The sequence below is a fragment of the Diabrotica virgifera genome, chromosome 4 (assembly GCF_917563875.1).
Source record: "Diabrotica virgifera virgifera chromosome 4, PGI_DIABVI_V3a".
Classification (NCBI taxonomy): domain Eukaryota; kingdom Metazoa; phylum Arthropoda; class Insecta; order Coleoptera; family Chrysomelidae; genus Diabrotica; species Diabrotica virgifera.
The window spans coordinates 20,697,217-20,710,617 of NC_065446.1; the positions used below are offsets into that span (position 1 = coordinate 20,697,217).

The window sequence follows — 13,401 nt, forward strand, 5'->3', positions numbered from 1 at the left end:
TGGGGTTACCACTTTAAATAGTGTGCCAGTTTCAAACTACTCTGCAGAATGCACTGAAGATGTTCTGAATTAGAACGAAAACGTTTTGCACTCCATTTGGATGACTTTTTAGATAGTTTTTTAATAAACGATTTTATACCAGAATACAATTTGAAGTTTTCACTTCTGTATGAGTTTTTTAAACTATGGTATACAGCCAACTATTGGGATTTTCCCATTGATTTTTTATTTATATTCAATTTAGAATGTGTGTACTGATTTTCAGCATTAGTAAATTGATTGCATTACCTTCGTAGGAAAGCAACTTTAATAACATATTTATCAGTAACCCCTGTTCTACGTTTCGCTTGACCGACCGCAGTATGTTTCTCTACACACTCACAGTAATCAACTGTGAAATATCTAGCTTTAGTAAATTTAAAGAGATTTTTCGGCGCTGCCTCTCCGTCTATAAGAGGATGGAACTCGCTAGGAGCCATTCTGTTGAATTGCACCCAACTCAAGTGACTATATCAGCGTTTCCCAAACAGTGGGTCGCGACCCAGTACCGGGCCATGAAAGCAAAATGCCGGGTCGCCTCTCCTCGTCGCTTCAGATCTTCAAGTGAACATGAACATCTTTTACACTGCGAAGTTCGTTGGCTATCAAGAGAGAATTTTTTAAAAAGACTTATTGAATTAATGGAAGAAATTTCACTATTCTTAGAACAACATCCACCAACGGCTATGGATGCAATATTTCAATTTAAAGACAGTTTTCATTATGTCAATTGGTTAATCAATGTAGCCTATCTTTGTGGTATTTTTTAATACTCGAACAATCTAAATATAACATTACAAGGTAGCAATTGACTGTATTTAAAGTACAAGAGAAGGTGCCCATGCACCACGCACCAAGCACAACGCACCACGCACCAAGCAACACGCACCACGCCCCAAGCACCACACATCACGCACCAAGCACCACGCACCAAGCACCACGAACCAAGCACCATGCACCACGCACCAAGCAACACGTACCAAACACCACGCACCACCCACCAAGCAACACGCACCAAGCACCACGCACCAAGTACCACGCATCACGCACCACGCACCAAGCAGCACGCACCATGCACCACGCACCAAGCACCACGCACATCGCACATCGCCCCTCGCACTTCGCACCTTGCACCTCGCATATTGCACCTCGCACCACGCACCTCGCACCACGCACCTCGGACCTCGCTCCTCTCATTCACACACACTCACACACACCAGTGTATGTAGTGAGTATGTAGTATGTAAATAGTGGGTCACGAAGGATAAACACAAAAATAACCGGGCCACGGAAAAATAAGTTTGGGAAACGCTGGACTATATCACTCGCTGGCGAGTGAACGGCACCTGACTGAAGTCACCATATCACGCGCGGGCGCGTGATCGGCATAGAATGGGTTAATATGCTCACACAAAGACATGTAGCAGGATCGGCACGTCTGCTGCATTGACAGTCAGAAGGCATTCAATTGAGTTCGACATTAGAAACTTTTAAAACTAACGGAAAAATCTTAACAGATACATACAAATATTACATATTAACCTGTACACTGCTAATTATTAGGAATAGCAACTTAAATAGAAATGGGCACTTATTGTACAAGAGTCATCAATTAGTGGGATATGTAGATGATGTGGCAATTGTAGCGACAAGTGAAAAGATACTGAAAGAGATAACAGAAAGATTAATACATGAGGCGTATAAGCTGGGCCTACAAATAAATCAAAAGAAAAGCAAGGTTATGAAAGGTCATAGGAAGTACAGAAACCAATTTACGTCTGCTTTATAGATTTTGAGAAGGCGTTTGATAGAGTTCAAGATGATAGGTTGTTTGAATATCTAGAAATGATTGGAATAGATGATAAAGATCTGAGAATTTACAACATCTATATTGGAATCAAGAAGCTTCTATTCTGGTAGACGGCAAAGAAACAGACAAAATTTGCATTCAAAGAGGTGTCAGACAGGGTTGTGTGTGATCCCCAACTCTGTTTAACGTATACTCAGAAATAATTTTTAATGAAGCCTTGGAAGGACAATGTGGAGTTCGAATCGGGGGAGAAACTATTAACAACATCAGATATGCAGACGACATCGCGATCATGGCTGAAAATATCGAAGATCTTCAATTCCTTATAGATCGAGTCACTAGAGAATGCTCCAATAACGGACTTAAGATAAATGCAACAAAGACAAAGTTGCTTGTGGTTAGTAAACAAGACGTCGGCCCTATGCAACTAATTCTCAGTGATGTGATGAACCAATAACAAAAGTTAACCATTTTAAATACCTAGGATGTTGGATAAACGAGACACTAAATCCGGATGAATAAATTAAAACTCGTATAGAAATTGCAGGAGGAGCATTTATGAAACTTAGATCTATTCTGAGCAACTCTCAGCGGAACTTACAAGTAAGAATCAAGTTCCTAAAATGTTATGTGTATCCTGTATTACTACAAGGATGTGAAACCTGGATCATGAAGGTTAACATTATGAACAAATTAGAAGTCTTTGAGATGTGGTCGTATCGTAGAATGCTCAGAAGATCTTGGATTCAACGCATTTCAAACATAGAAGTCTTAAACAGAGTAGGTCAAGGCGAAGGTGATTTAACCAAGATGATAAAAAAGAGAAAACTTGAATATCTGGGGCATATAATGAGAGGTAGCAGATACAGGATGCTGCAGTTAATACTCAATGGAAAGATCGACGGAAAAAGAGGAATTGGTCGGAAGAAATATTCATGGCTCCGAAACCTTCGTCAATGGACTGGCTTATCAGCAGATCAACTATTACATGCCGCACAAGATCGAGAACGATAGGTAAAGGCAAATTGTCATGGAAGCTACCTACGCCTAAAAATTTGGGCACGGTACTTAAAGAAAGAAAATGAAAGTAGAAAGAGAAGATCAAGGATAACAAACAAGTGTGAAGAAATGAAAGACATTGATGCCAGATTGAGTAAAGCCAATCGATCTGTGGGAGCCATGAATTATTTACTAAGATCAAAGCAGCGGTCATGGAATACAAAATTCAGGATTTATAAGACTATCATAAGACCAACAGATATATATTAATGTGAGACATGGATACTCAACCAAACAACAAAAGAAACAGTAAGAAGATGGGAAAGGAAAATACTGAGAAGAATATTAGGAGGGAAGAGAACAGAGGAAAGATATATATAAGAAGGACAAATGAGGAAATTTATAATATTTACAAAGAACCACAAATAGATAGCGTAATATACTTAAGAAGGTTGCAGTGGCTGGGTCATATAGAAAGAATGAACGATGACAGAGTGTTCAAGAAAATAGAATAGAGAGTACCAAATTATAAAAGAAAGAGAGGAAGACCACGAAAGCGATGGAGAGACGCGGTAGTAGAAGACCTACAAGAAAAGGGAATAACAGACTGGAAGAAGTTGACAAGAAACAGAAACTTATGGAAAAGAACAGCAAAGCTCTGGGCCTAAAAAAGCCTGTAAAAAAGTTACATATATATCACCTGTACACTGGAATCAGAGAGCAATAATTGTTAAGGTTTAAAAACATCGAAACAGAAAATATAAAGATTACATGAGGAGTTAGAGAGGGATGCGTAATGCGTATACAATATTTCTCATACAAATAAAGATTAATAATTAAAAAACCATGGACTTAAGAACGATTTCCTGACCGAGAAACCTTTGAGAATGATATAATTGCAGCCTAAATGTCAATTAAGTCAATGGATTGTGTTGCCTTCGGTGGATCGGTGTATATGTCCTGCTTTAGTTGCCTATCACCTCTTCTGGACGTGATTTATGTTGTGAATGGTGGCAGTGTTTTCATTGTGGGTCACTGGTGGTATTCGATATGAGAATCAGAGGATGCTGTCATACGTAGGACGTCGTCTTCAAAGGGTTGTCAGAGGAGAAAGGGCTTGGATCCTAAAAGGGTTCTTTTCAGAGATTTTTGAAGTTATACTTCTTTACCGGCGATAGAGGGTAAATTTTTATATGGGAAAACCTAGCGACCGGGCGCATGCGCATTATAACTTTGTTCTGATTGGATGTTCAAATGACATGTCAAAAATTATTCAATATGGTGGCTGTGGCACAGCTGTAGTTAGATTATTTATGGTTGTTGCGTTTTAAAATTTGTGTGAAAAGAAACAACAAACAAAAGTTAGTTAATAGTTATACTGCCTTTTTAAATAGTTTTCATATACCTATATTTTTGGACTTTTGGACTATTTTGGACAAGGAAAACTCATTCTAATTTGGTAAGTACCTAGTTTTTATTATAATCATATTGTAATTATACATTTGGATTAGGTTGAAATACATACATTTATTTTCTCAAGAATGCGGATTTTAGAGAGAAATCCCAAATTAGGTTCGATTTTTATTTTTAAATTATGATTTTTTGGCGTAGATTTATTTATCTAGTAGGTATGTAATGCTTTGATTTACATACTTAATTTGATTACCAACAAAAGTTCTACCAATCTTCATCTAATATATTGTTTTCTTACTGTTTTGTTATATTTTTATATTTTCTTCCACAAAATTTAAACTACATAATTTTCAAAACAATTGTCAAACAGTAAAACGTTCAGTTACCGTATTTTTCCACATGATAAATAATGTGCGATTGGACGAGTGAGTCTACGCTTCGATTACGAGTCAAAGCGGCACGAAATTCAAGGGTTCAATTCCCGATGCAAGTTTTATTTTTTTTATTTTTTTATGCATATTATGATTGTAAGTATATTTGTTATATAATTTTTTTTTTCAGCAAATGCGTATTTAAAATTTTTGCCAACAATTATTATTGTCCAGAAATCATTTTTTCTTTGTGGCATTTTTCAATGTGTTTGTGTGCGTTTTATTCTTATATTTTTTTAAATTTTTGGTATAGTCTTAAAAATCACATAAAATGTAGTATAAGTATAACTTCTTACGTGCGTACAAAGTACACACACATTCTTGTTTTGTTAATTAGCTATGAAGCAAATTACTGAATTCAAATGTAAAAACAAAAATCAATTTAATTCGTGTTGATTCGCGTTGAGGTTAGTTGCTCTTGTTATAGCGGTTGTTAATAAGTTACGAATAGTCATGATGGTGATCCAGCTTCGATAGAGGAAGGAATTACATAAGTAAAAATAATAAGTTCTTCTTAGCTTACCTCTGAATATCAGTACATAATTATGTAATTATTACTTACGCTGCAGCATTGTACGAAGGAACATTTAATCTTATTATAGTTTTTACATCATTGTTTAAAAAATATTTTATATAAAAATGAGGGGAGTGAGCAGTACGATTATCAGCAGGTCCAATAAATGCTAGGAACTTTCGAGGAAGTAACCAATTCATGTGGCCATACTGAAGTTTGTCACATGTGTCATATTCTGATACATCAAAATCATCAAAATTTACAAAGTTATATGTGACAGCTCTCTGTATGCTGTACAGACAGTCAATAATTCTTAGATGAAATCCACATGACTGTAGGGATGCATCCCAAAATAATCTGAAACAAATAAATTGGTAACGTAAAAATTATTTTGTTTAATGTAAATTTCAAAAATTCAAAAATATTAATCAATGAATTATAAATTGTAAAAGTCCCTCATCTTCCTTAGTCTCAGCATCCATTATGGCTTGCAAATTGTAGAAGCCTCGGAGGTGTTACCAGAGAAGGTTCCCATTGTTTTCAATCTTGTAGGATGTAAGTAACATTTTTGGATGTTGTTTTATGTGCTATTAGATTGAAAACTTAGTTTTTTGCTAGCAGTTGCCGCTAGGGCATCCCTGCCAATTCGTTCGTTGCAATCCGTGACTGCACGCCGGGGTTTGTCCTAGTTGGGTCAGAGAGAGCAGCATATGTGCCTCCTGATGAAAGACTAATAAGTTTCGAAACCGGTACCCATACAGCAGAGGTGATCTTTAAGATATCTTATTTACAACCAAATATGGTCTTAACCCTAAAAGGCAAACAAAAGTTTTGTGATACCAGAATTGCAAATCTGTTAATTGGTAAAGCTTATTCTACATTTTATAAATTTTATAATCTTCGTACCTTTTCTAGAGGCATTAAAAGCAATAAATTTAGTAAAAACAACAAACGAAGCATAATCAGCTATTCAGTTATGGTTAAGAAGAGCATTTGACAGAAACAGCTATAAAATCAATAAAAAAAATTAACATAAAAATTAGTTTTTAATATTTTAAGTATACTGTACATGTAAAATTTGAATAGCAATAAGCGTATTTTTAGAACCTAATTACTTTTATTAAAAGTTCATTTAAAATATTTCATAAAAAATTAAAAAGAAAGTTATCCTAAACACCTTAAAAATAGACAAAAAAGACATCTTTAAGATCTAAGGATTTGTAACACCCGTACATCTTTAAGACGTCGTAAAGATATCTTTCCGGAAATACCAGACATCTTTAAGACGTCTAAAACACCTTTAGTAAATTATCTTTTAGAATTCTTTGAGATGTCTTTGTGTTATCTGTGTAGAGGTGATTGCTGCACTCTCTGATTGAACTGGAATAATAATGCGGCTGTAGTTTCGTGTTGCAACGAAATTGAAAATGGTTATTCATTTTTGAAAATGTGTGTGTGTGTGTGTTTTGTGTTTTATTGGCACTGGTTTTCACAACCAACTGGCCAGTCAATTTCATAATTGTTTTTTAGACTATAACTTATCACTAACTCAGGAGAGTAATGTGTAGTGTGTGTGTTGAGTAAGTGTCTTGTTACTTTGCAAAGCCGGCGTCATTGTCTTTGCAAAGAGACGCTAATTATATCCGAACGTCTGCGGTCCCTCCGGTGAATACCGATCCCACAAGGACAGAAACTATTTTCATTTATTAATTAATAATAAACGAAAAATTTCTGACCCTGGTGAGATTCGAACTCACGACCTTTTCGGATTTTTCGATCCATAGGCAGGCGCTCTTACCACTGAGCCACGGAGGGGGTGATTTTTGAAAATCATTTTTATTTAAAAAACATAGCGATAAAAATAAGTTGGAAGCATTTGAGATTTGGTGTTATAAAAAGATTTTGAAAATACTATGCATCCAACGAGTTACAAATGCAGAAGTTTAAGCAGGTTACAAATGGATAGCGAGGTCATAAAGAATACAAAAAGAAGAAAGCTGGAATATTTAGGCCACATTACCAGAGGTGAGAAATATGAGATATTAGGGTTAATAATACAAGGTAAAATTAAAAGTAAAAGATCCATATTATGGAGACGAGGAATTTCTTGGATGAGAAACCTACGACAGTGGTATAGTTCCAGCTAAGTAGATCTTTTTAGAGGAGCCGCCAATAAAGTAACGATAGCTGTGATGATAGCCAACCTCTGATGGGAGAAGGAACTACAAGAAGAGGAAGAACAATCGGAAAACAAAACTTACCATGCTTTAGTTACGAATATGGGGAAAGTGATATCATTCTTTAAAGGTGGGGAAGCGCGGAAAGACGCATGAAGATCCAGTGGCGTACACTCACTTTTATTTCAACGTTAATTATATTATATTTTTTAAATATTATTTGTTAAAATTGGTCACAATATATTTTTATTTACAGGTTTTTACTGGCGTTTCGATCTCTATATCCAAAGACCGTTTTCAAAGATATAAATGATATCTAACAATAAAACACGGACAACTTTTGTTTTCGTTACTTCCACAAAATTTATTTTTAAACTATGTAACTACAGCTGTTTCAGCAGAGTGCCTTTCTCAAGTGATTTATTTTACGATGTGTTTGCATTTTAAAGTCTCTAACTGAATAGGTTGAGGAGTGGGGAGCTATTTGTCTCAAGTTGGTCATTCAGAATTATATCTGTATTTTTCATTTTATTAATTTTCATAGATTCTAATAAATCTAAATAGCTTATCAGGCCTTTATTTTGAGTACAGTAAACCCTCGATATAACGGACTAATTGGGGTGACGGTATGTCCGTTAAAGCCGAAAGTCCGTTATATAAAAATAGGTTTAAAATCTATCAATTTTTTTTTGAAAATATGTGCCGTAGTACTTTAGATACAGTGTCCAAATCTGTAAGTTAAGAGAGGAATTAAGTTTTGCTACTTTTTTACTTCTCGACTTCATCTTAAAACTATCTACAATATATTCGTTTGGTTGCCAAAATTATTCACTGATCCATGCATTGAATAAACCATGTATTTTTTGGAAAAACGAATCAATTAAAGTTACCATCTTCTGAATGACGAATATTTTCAGGGGATAAGCAGGAGTGTTGTCTAAAATCAATAAACAATTCACCTCTTTAAAAATAAAATAATAAAAATAAAATTCTTTAAAAAAACCAATTTTTGAAAATATCTGTGGTGAACCATGCCTTATTAGATCGATATGAAACGGGCAGATTATCCATGATATCTTTGACAACTCTTCATAGATTTACGAGATTTGCCAATAATTATAACAGTCAATCCATGCGATCCATCGGCTTGAGTACAAACTAGTGCCGAGATCCTTTCCTTGCTAATTTTTCTTCCAGAATTCGATTTTTCATATTTTTTGTCATTCAAATTTTTTTTCATTCGATCGGATTTTTTGTCCGTTATATCGGAAGTCAGTTAAATAGAGGTCCGTTCTATCGAGGTTTTACTGTATGAAGAATTTGAAACTGTTCATTAAATGAATGATTAAGATCTAGAAGGTGAAGAGCGTATGTAGAAGTGTCTGTTTTTCTATTGTTGAAAGCCAATTTGTGTTCTTCTATTCGTTTGTCAAAGGTTCTGCCAGTTTGACCGATGTAAGTTTTTGGATAGTCACCACATGCCAGTTTGTAAACACCACTCTGTAATTGCTTTCTCTTTCTGCTCTTATTATACTTAATGTATTTGCCTAAGTTGTTATTAGTTCTGAAAGCTGGTGTTATTCCTTTCTTTTTTATGTATCTGGCTATTTTTGTTGATATATTGCCTGTATACCTATGTGATAGAGCAGAATGTACTGTTTTTCTGTGATGGTGGATAGATTAATTTCATTATATAAATGATAGTTATATTTATTTTATTTGTTTATTATATATTTATATATTCTTATGTTATTTATTTTCTATTTTTTTTTTAACTTTGAAAGCAGTCTCTGGAGTAGAGATCGAAACGTCAGTAAGTTAAACATGTAAATAAATTAATATATTGTAACATTTGTCTGAATTATGGTGGGAACTTAACTTAACATATAACAAGCCACAATTAAAATGAAAAAAATAATTTTATTAACGTTTGAATGCAGTAAGATGTGGTTACCCATACTGAAAGAGGAAGTCAATAGAAAGGAAATACCAAGATTAGTAAGTCAATAATATCGAGCTAGTACATATTTTATATTTTAGTATTACTTATATATCTAATATTATTAATATTATTTATAATTTAAACATGTTACAAGTCAGAATTTGGTATTATTTTTTGAGAGTAAATTAATGTAAGACCAAATACTTACGATGTCGGGATAGTATCACAGGGTTTTTCCTGGTTTTCCCTTGTGATTTACTATGAAGTCTCTAACGCGAGAATTTTACTGTCGTTGCATTTGGTTGTCTTTTTAAAGACATATCACATGCTATAAATTTTTTATGACGGATATTCTTGAGTTGGGGTTAATTTCATGTAATCGAATGAACTATCTTTCAGTAAGTCGTCCCAGGAACGCAACTCATAAATATTGGCAATATCATTTTAAAGTCTTCTGCTTTAAAATGTATAATATATGTCTGAATTGCCAATATAAATGAGTGAGATTAAATAAATTATTAGAAGAATTTTTTTGCTTAGCAACAACACTTTAGTTTATTTTAGTAATATTTTGTATTTTGACAACGGCACCCGATTTGGGCGTCGAAACGTTAATAAAATTATTTTTTTCATTTTAATTGTGGCTTATTTCCCATATAAATAATTAATCATAAAAATGCCACAAGGAAATAGCTTCAGAACAACATTAACATATAACATATACTTAACATACACTAGACGAAGGACAAACAGATAAAAATTGATTGCCGGTACTTGGGTACTTCTGCATATTAAAGTACCGGCAATCAATTTTTATCTGTTGGCCCTTCGTCTAGTGCTAGCAGAGGCGTGCGGTCCATGGAAGCGGGGGAAGCGCCGCTTCCCTATTTATTCGTCGATATAAGAAAATATATTAATAATTAATATTTAATAATACAATTTTTTCCCTAATCCAAATAATCTACATATTACCTAGCCAATAGGCATTGAAAAATATTAAAAATTAATCGCGTACGAACGAACTCAATATGCACACAATTCAACTATTTAGTCCACTCCTGGCAGAAGCGCATCTCAAAATCGCCGCTTGTCATGCAGTTGTCCCTTTTAAAATTTGTCAGGGTTCAATGACCGCAGCCACTAGTCGCGCGAATTTTGGTATGCCATGGAAGCGCTCGTCGTATCGCCTTCCCGAAAGTGAGATGCTCCGACTGTTACTGCTGCTAAGGGGTGCTTAGGTATTACATACATTCGCTTAAAGAATATTTCGATTTAAAATTTTTGCAGAGATATTTCCTTTTACTGATCTTTTATTTGACATTTTACAGAAATCAAATGGTATTGCATTTTGTATAAGACAAATTGATGACTTTATTAATACGATAATGAAAAAAACGAGAGCAGTTTAAAAATATTTGGAATAAAACTGAACATATGGGGTTTGAACATGAAAGAAAAATAATGAAGATTGATAATTTCGGAGACAGAGAAAACAGAGGAAACAAAGAGACCTTTTGATAATATTCTACAACAAATGAATTCTAGCTTTCAAAATTTTAACGATTTAAAATTTGTAGAATTATATATAATCTTAATATTTCTAATTATAATTCATCAAAATTTCCCACAGAGGAATTTATGTCATTACGATTAATTAATGAAAATTTTTTGATATCCCAGCTTTGCATTCTCAGTGAAGTATCATTTATGAAACAACTGACATGAATGATAAAGAAATACCCAGAAATCTGGGATTTCTTTATAACTACTGGTTTAAACAAGTCGCTGTGTGAAGTGGTCAAGTTGTGTGAATTAGTACTACTAACTATCCCAGCCACAAGTGCATCAGTTGAACGAAGTTTTGCAGTATTAAGATGCATTAAAAGTTTCAAATTAAGAGTTTAAAAGAAATTCAACAAGCGAAGACAGACTTTGAAAGTTAGCCCTATTATCCATTAAAAAAGACTGCATTCAACAATTATCAGAAGTTGATAGGAGAATAGACCTTGAGTATAAATAAGTGTCATTTTAGTGAAAGTTGTGTGTTGTGGAAAATGCCTCGGAGTATATTTTTTTTTAATATGATTCTTCTTTAGAAAACCAAGCCCGGCGCGAGGACTCAAGGCCCGAGCTACCAATACAGATCAATGATAGGTCACTAGTCACTAGAAATAGCGGGAATAGAGTGCCTCACGCATTCACGCGTCACGGATTTAGTGTGTGAGTCCTTGTACGCAGGACGTCTCACATAATTAAGTACTTTGCTAATAGAGAGCCCCTGCGCATCAGAGTGTTATCAGGTGGAAAGTTGCTCGACCCTCGACCCTTAAGAAAATATTTTTATATCCTTATTGAATCGCTTCCCCTTTCGAAAAAGTCACCGCACGCCACTGAGTGCTAGTATATGTTAAGTACCTATGTAGATGTTATATGGTGCCACCATAATTCAAACTAATGTTAATAACATTCGAGGATACCTTCCTTTTTTAACGAAATGCTCCTGAAGATGCTCTAGGAGCGAAAGTATACTGGGGTAAGATTTAATAAAACTCATTGCTCGATATCTGCCTTTTGTTTCCGTAAATTTAATATAATTGAGCATTCAACCACTTAGTATTTTACAAACACTAAGCACTACAAACTTACTAAACTAATAGAAAATATTAATCACTGTCTAGATCTGAAAATGCAGTGCTGCTCTTAGAACAATTCGGTTGTTCGTCCATTGTATTTATGATTTACACATTGTATTTATATTTATTTATAATCACAGAATATAATATATTAAAAATTCACTATAAATAATCATAAAATCCAACTCCCACAGAACCGCCCATGTAAATGAACGACTCTTGCTATTCTTATTGGAACGAGGTAAAGAATAACTGGTTTTCTTTTTGTAACCTAACCCTTTTATCTATGGATTCGTCATTTATTGCCTCAGTTTTTACTAATTTTTACTATTGAAAAAAAAACATGTTTTTTGATATTATTATGACGGTAATAATCGATGGGTGACAAAATTCAGGGTTTTTATGGCCATAGCAGACCAATTCTGCTATGGAGAAGCACAAATAAATGTAGTAATTATACATTCCGTGATTTTTTATGGGAAAGCGCAAATTAAGCAGGTCGTTTTTGTGGGCCGCTGTGTACATTTAAATTTGAGGTGATTCCGCCTTTATAAACGATGATATTACTCTTCTCATTTGAGGAATTATAGATAACTAGATTAATTTAAAAACTATATCTTAATCTTACTTGTAAGGTCCAAGTTTCAGCAAAATATTCCAAATGTCTTTGGGTTGAAAATTCAAATACATAATACAAAATAATCCCATCAGACAAGCAGCATTTGCTTTTTTTTCTGGGTATTCAGATGTGTAATGCACTACACACTTTACGCCTTTTGCGCAATCGATATATTTTCTTATCTTTAAACAATATTTATACAAACAAGAGATGTTGAAAGGTCCAAAATCATTGTAATAATTTTCGTAATAGAATTCATCGTCTATGCAGAAGAATAAAACTTTGTTATTATTATTATTACTATACTTCAACTTGATAATTTCCTTTCCAGATAAGACTGCAAAATACAACTGCTTATGAACAACTTCTACATAATTGGCTACTTCTCTAGGGGTACTAATTTGTTTGTCCATATTTATTTTTATGGGAACAGTATACAAGGTTTATCTGGATTTTTACAGAAAAGTATGTATATGAAAAAATGGAGGGTATAATTTGCTAATATGGCCACAATAAAGTTTAATGCTTTGTACACGGTTACACTCATTTTTCAATTTAGTTTTGGTTTAAATGACAAATGTCATTTTGAATGTAAACATATTTTTTGCACCAATGCAGATTGCTCATAGTTCTTAGGGCTTGTTTATATGCAGGCAGTTTGCTAACGTCGACTGCACGGTTTACCTGTTTTACTTGATGTCATCCTAATGCGGCCTTTGAAGTTTCACCCTAATACGAATAGTCTGGGCTGATTATCGGAGAATAGGCCATTTTTGGGAAAAGTTATTTACCAGCAATTTTATTGCTGGAATCGAAGCTTATGT

General features: G+C 34.1%; 1 protein-coding gene across 1 annotated transcript in view; it reads right to left on the reverse strand.

Moving 5' to 3' along the window:
* LOC126882943 (dual specificity protein phosphatase CDC14C-like) overlaps positions 1-13,143 on the reverse strand; it is a 32,629-nt gene extending 19,486 nt beyond the window's left edge. Inside the window, exons 1-2 of the mRNA XM_050648020.1 lie at positions 12,587-13,143; positions 5,255-5,563 (exon numbers count right to left, since the gene is read on the reverse strand). Coding sequence (XP_050503977.1) covers positions 5,255-5,563; positions 12,587-12,990 — 713 coding nt within the window. The 5' untranslated portion in view covers positions 12,991-13,143. The remainder of the gene's footprint in view (positions 1-5,254; positions 5,564-12,586) is intronic.
* Between the last annotated feature and the right edge of the window lie 258 nt (positions 13,144-13,401).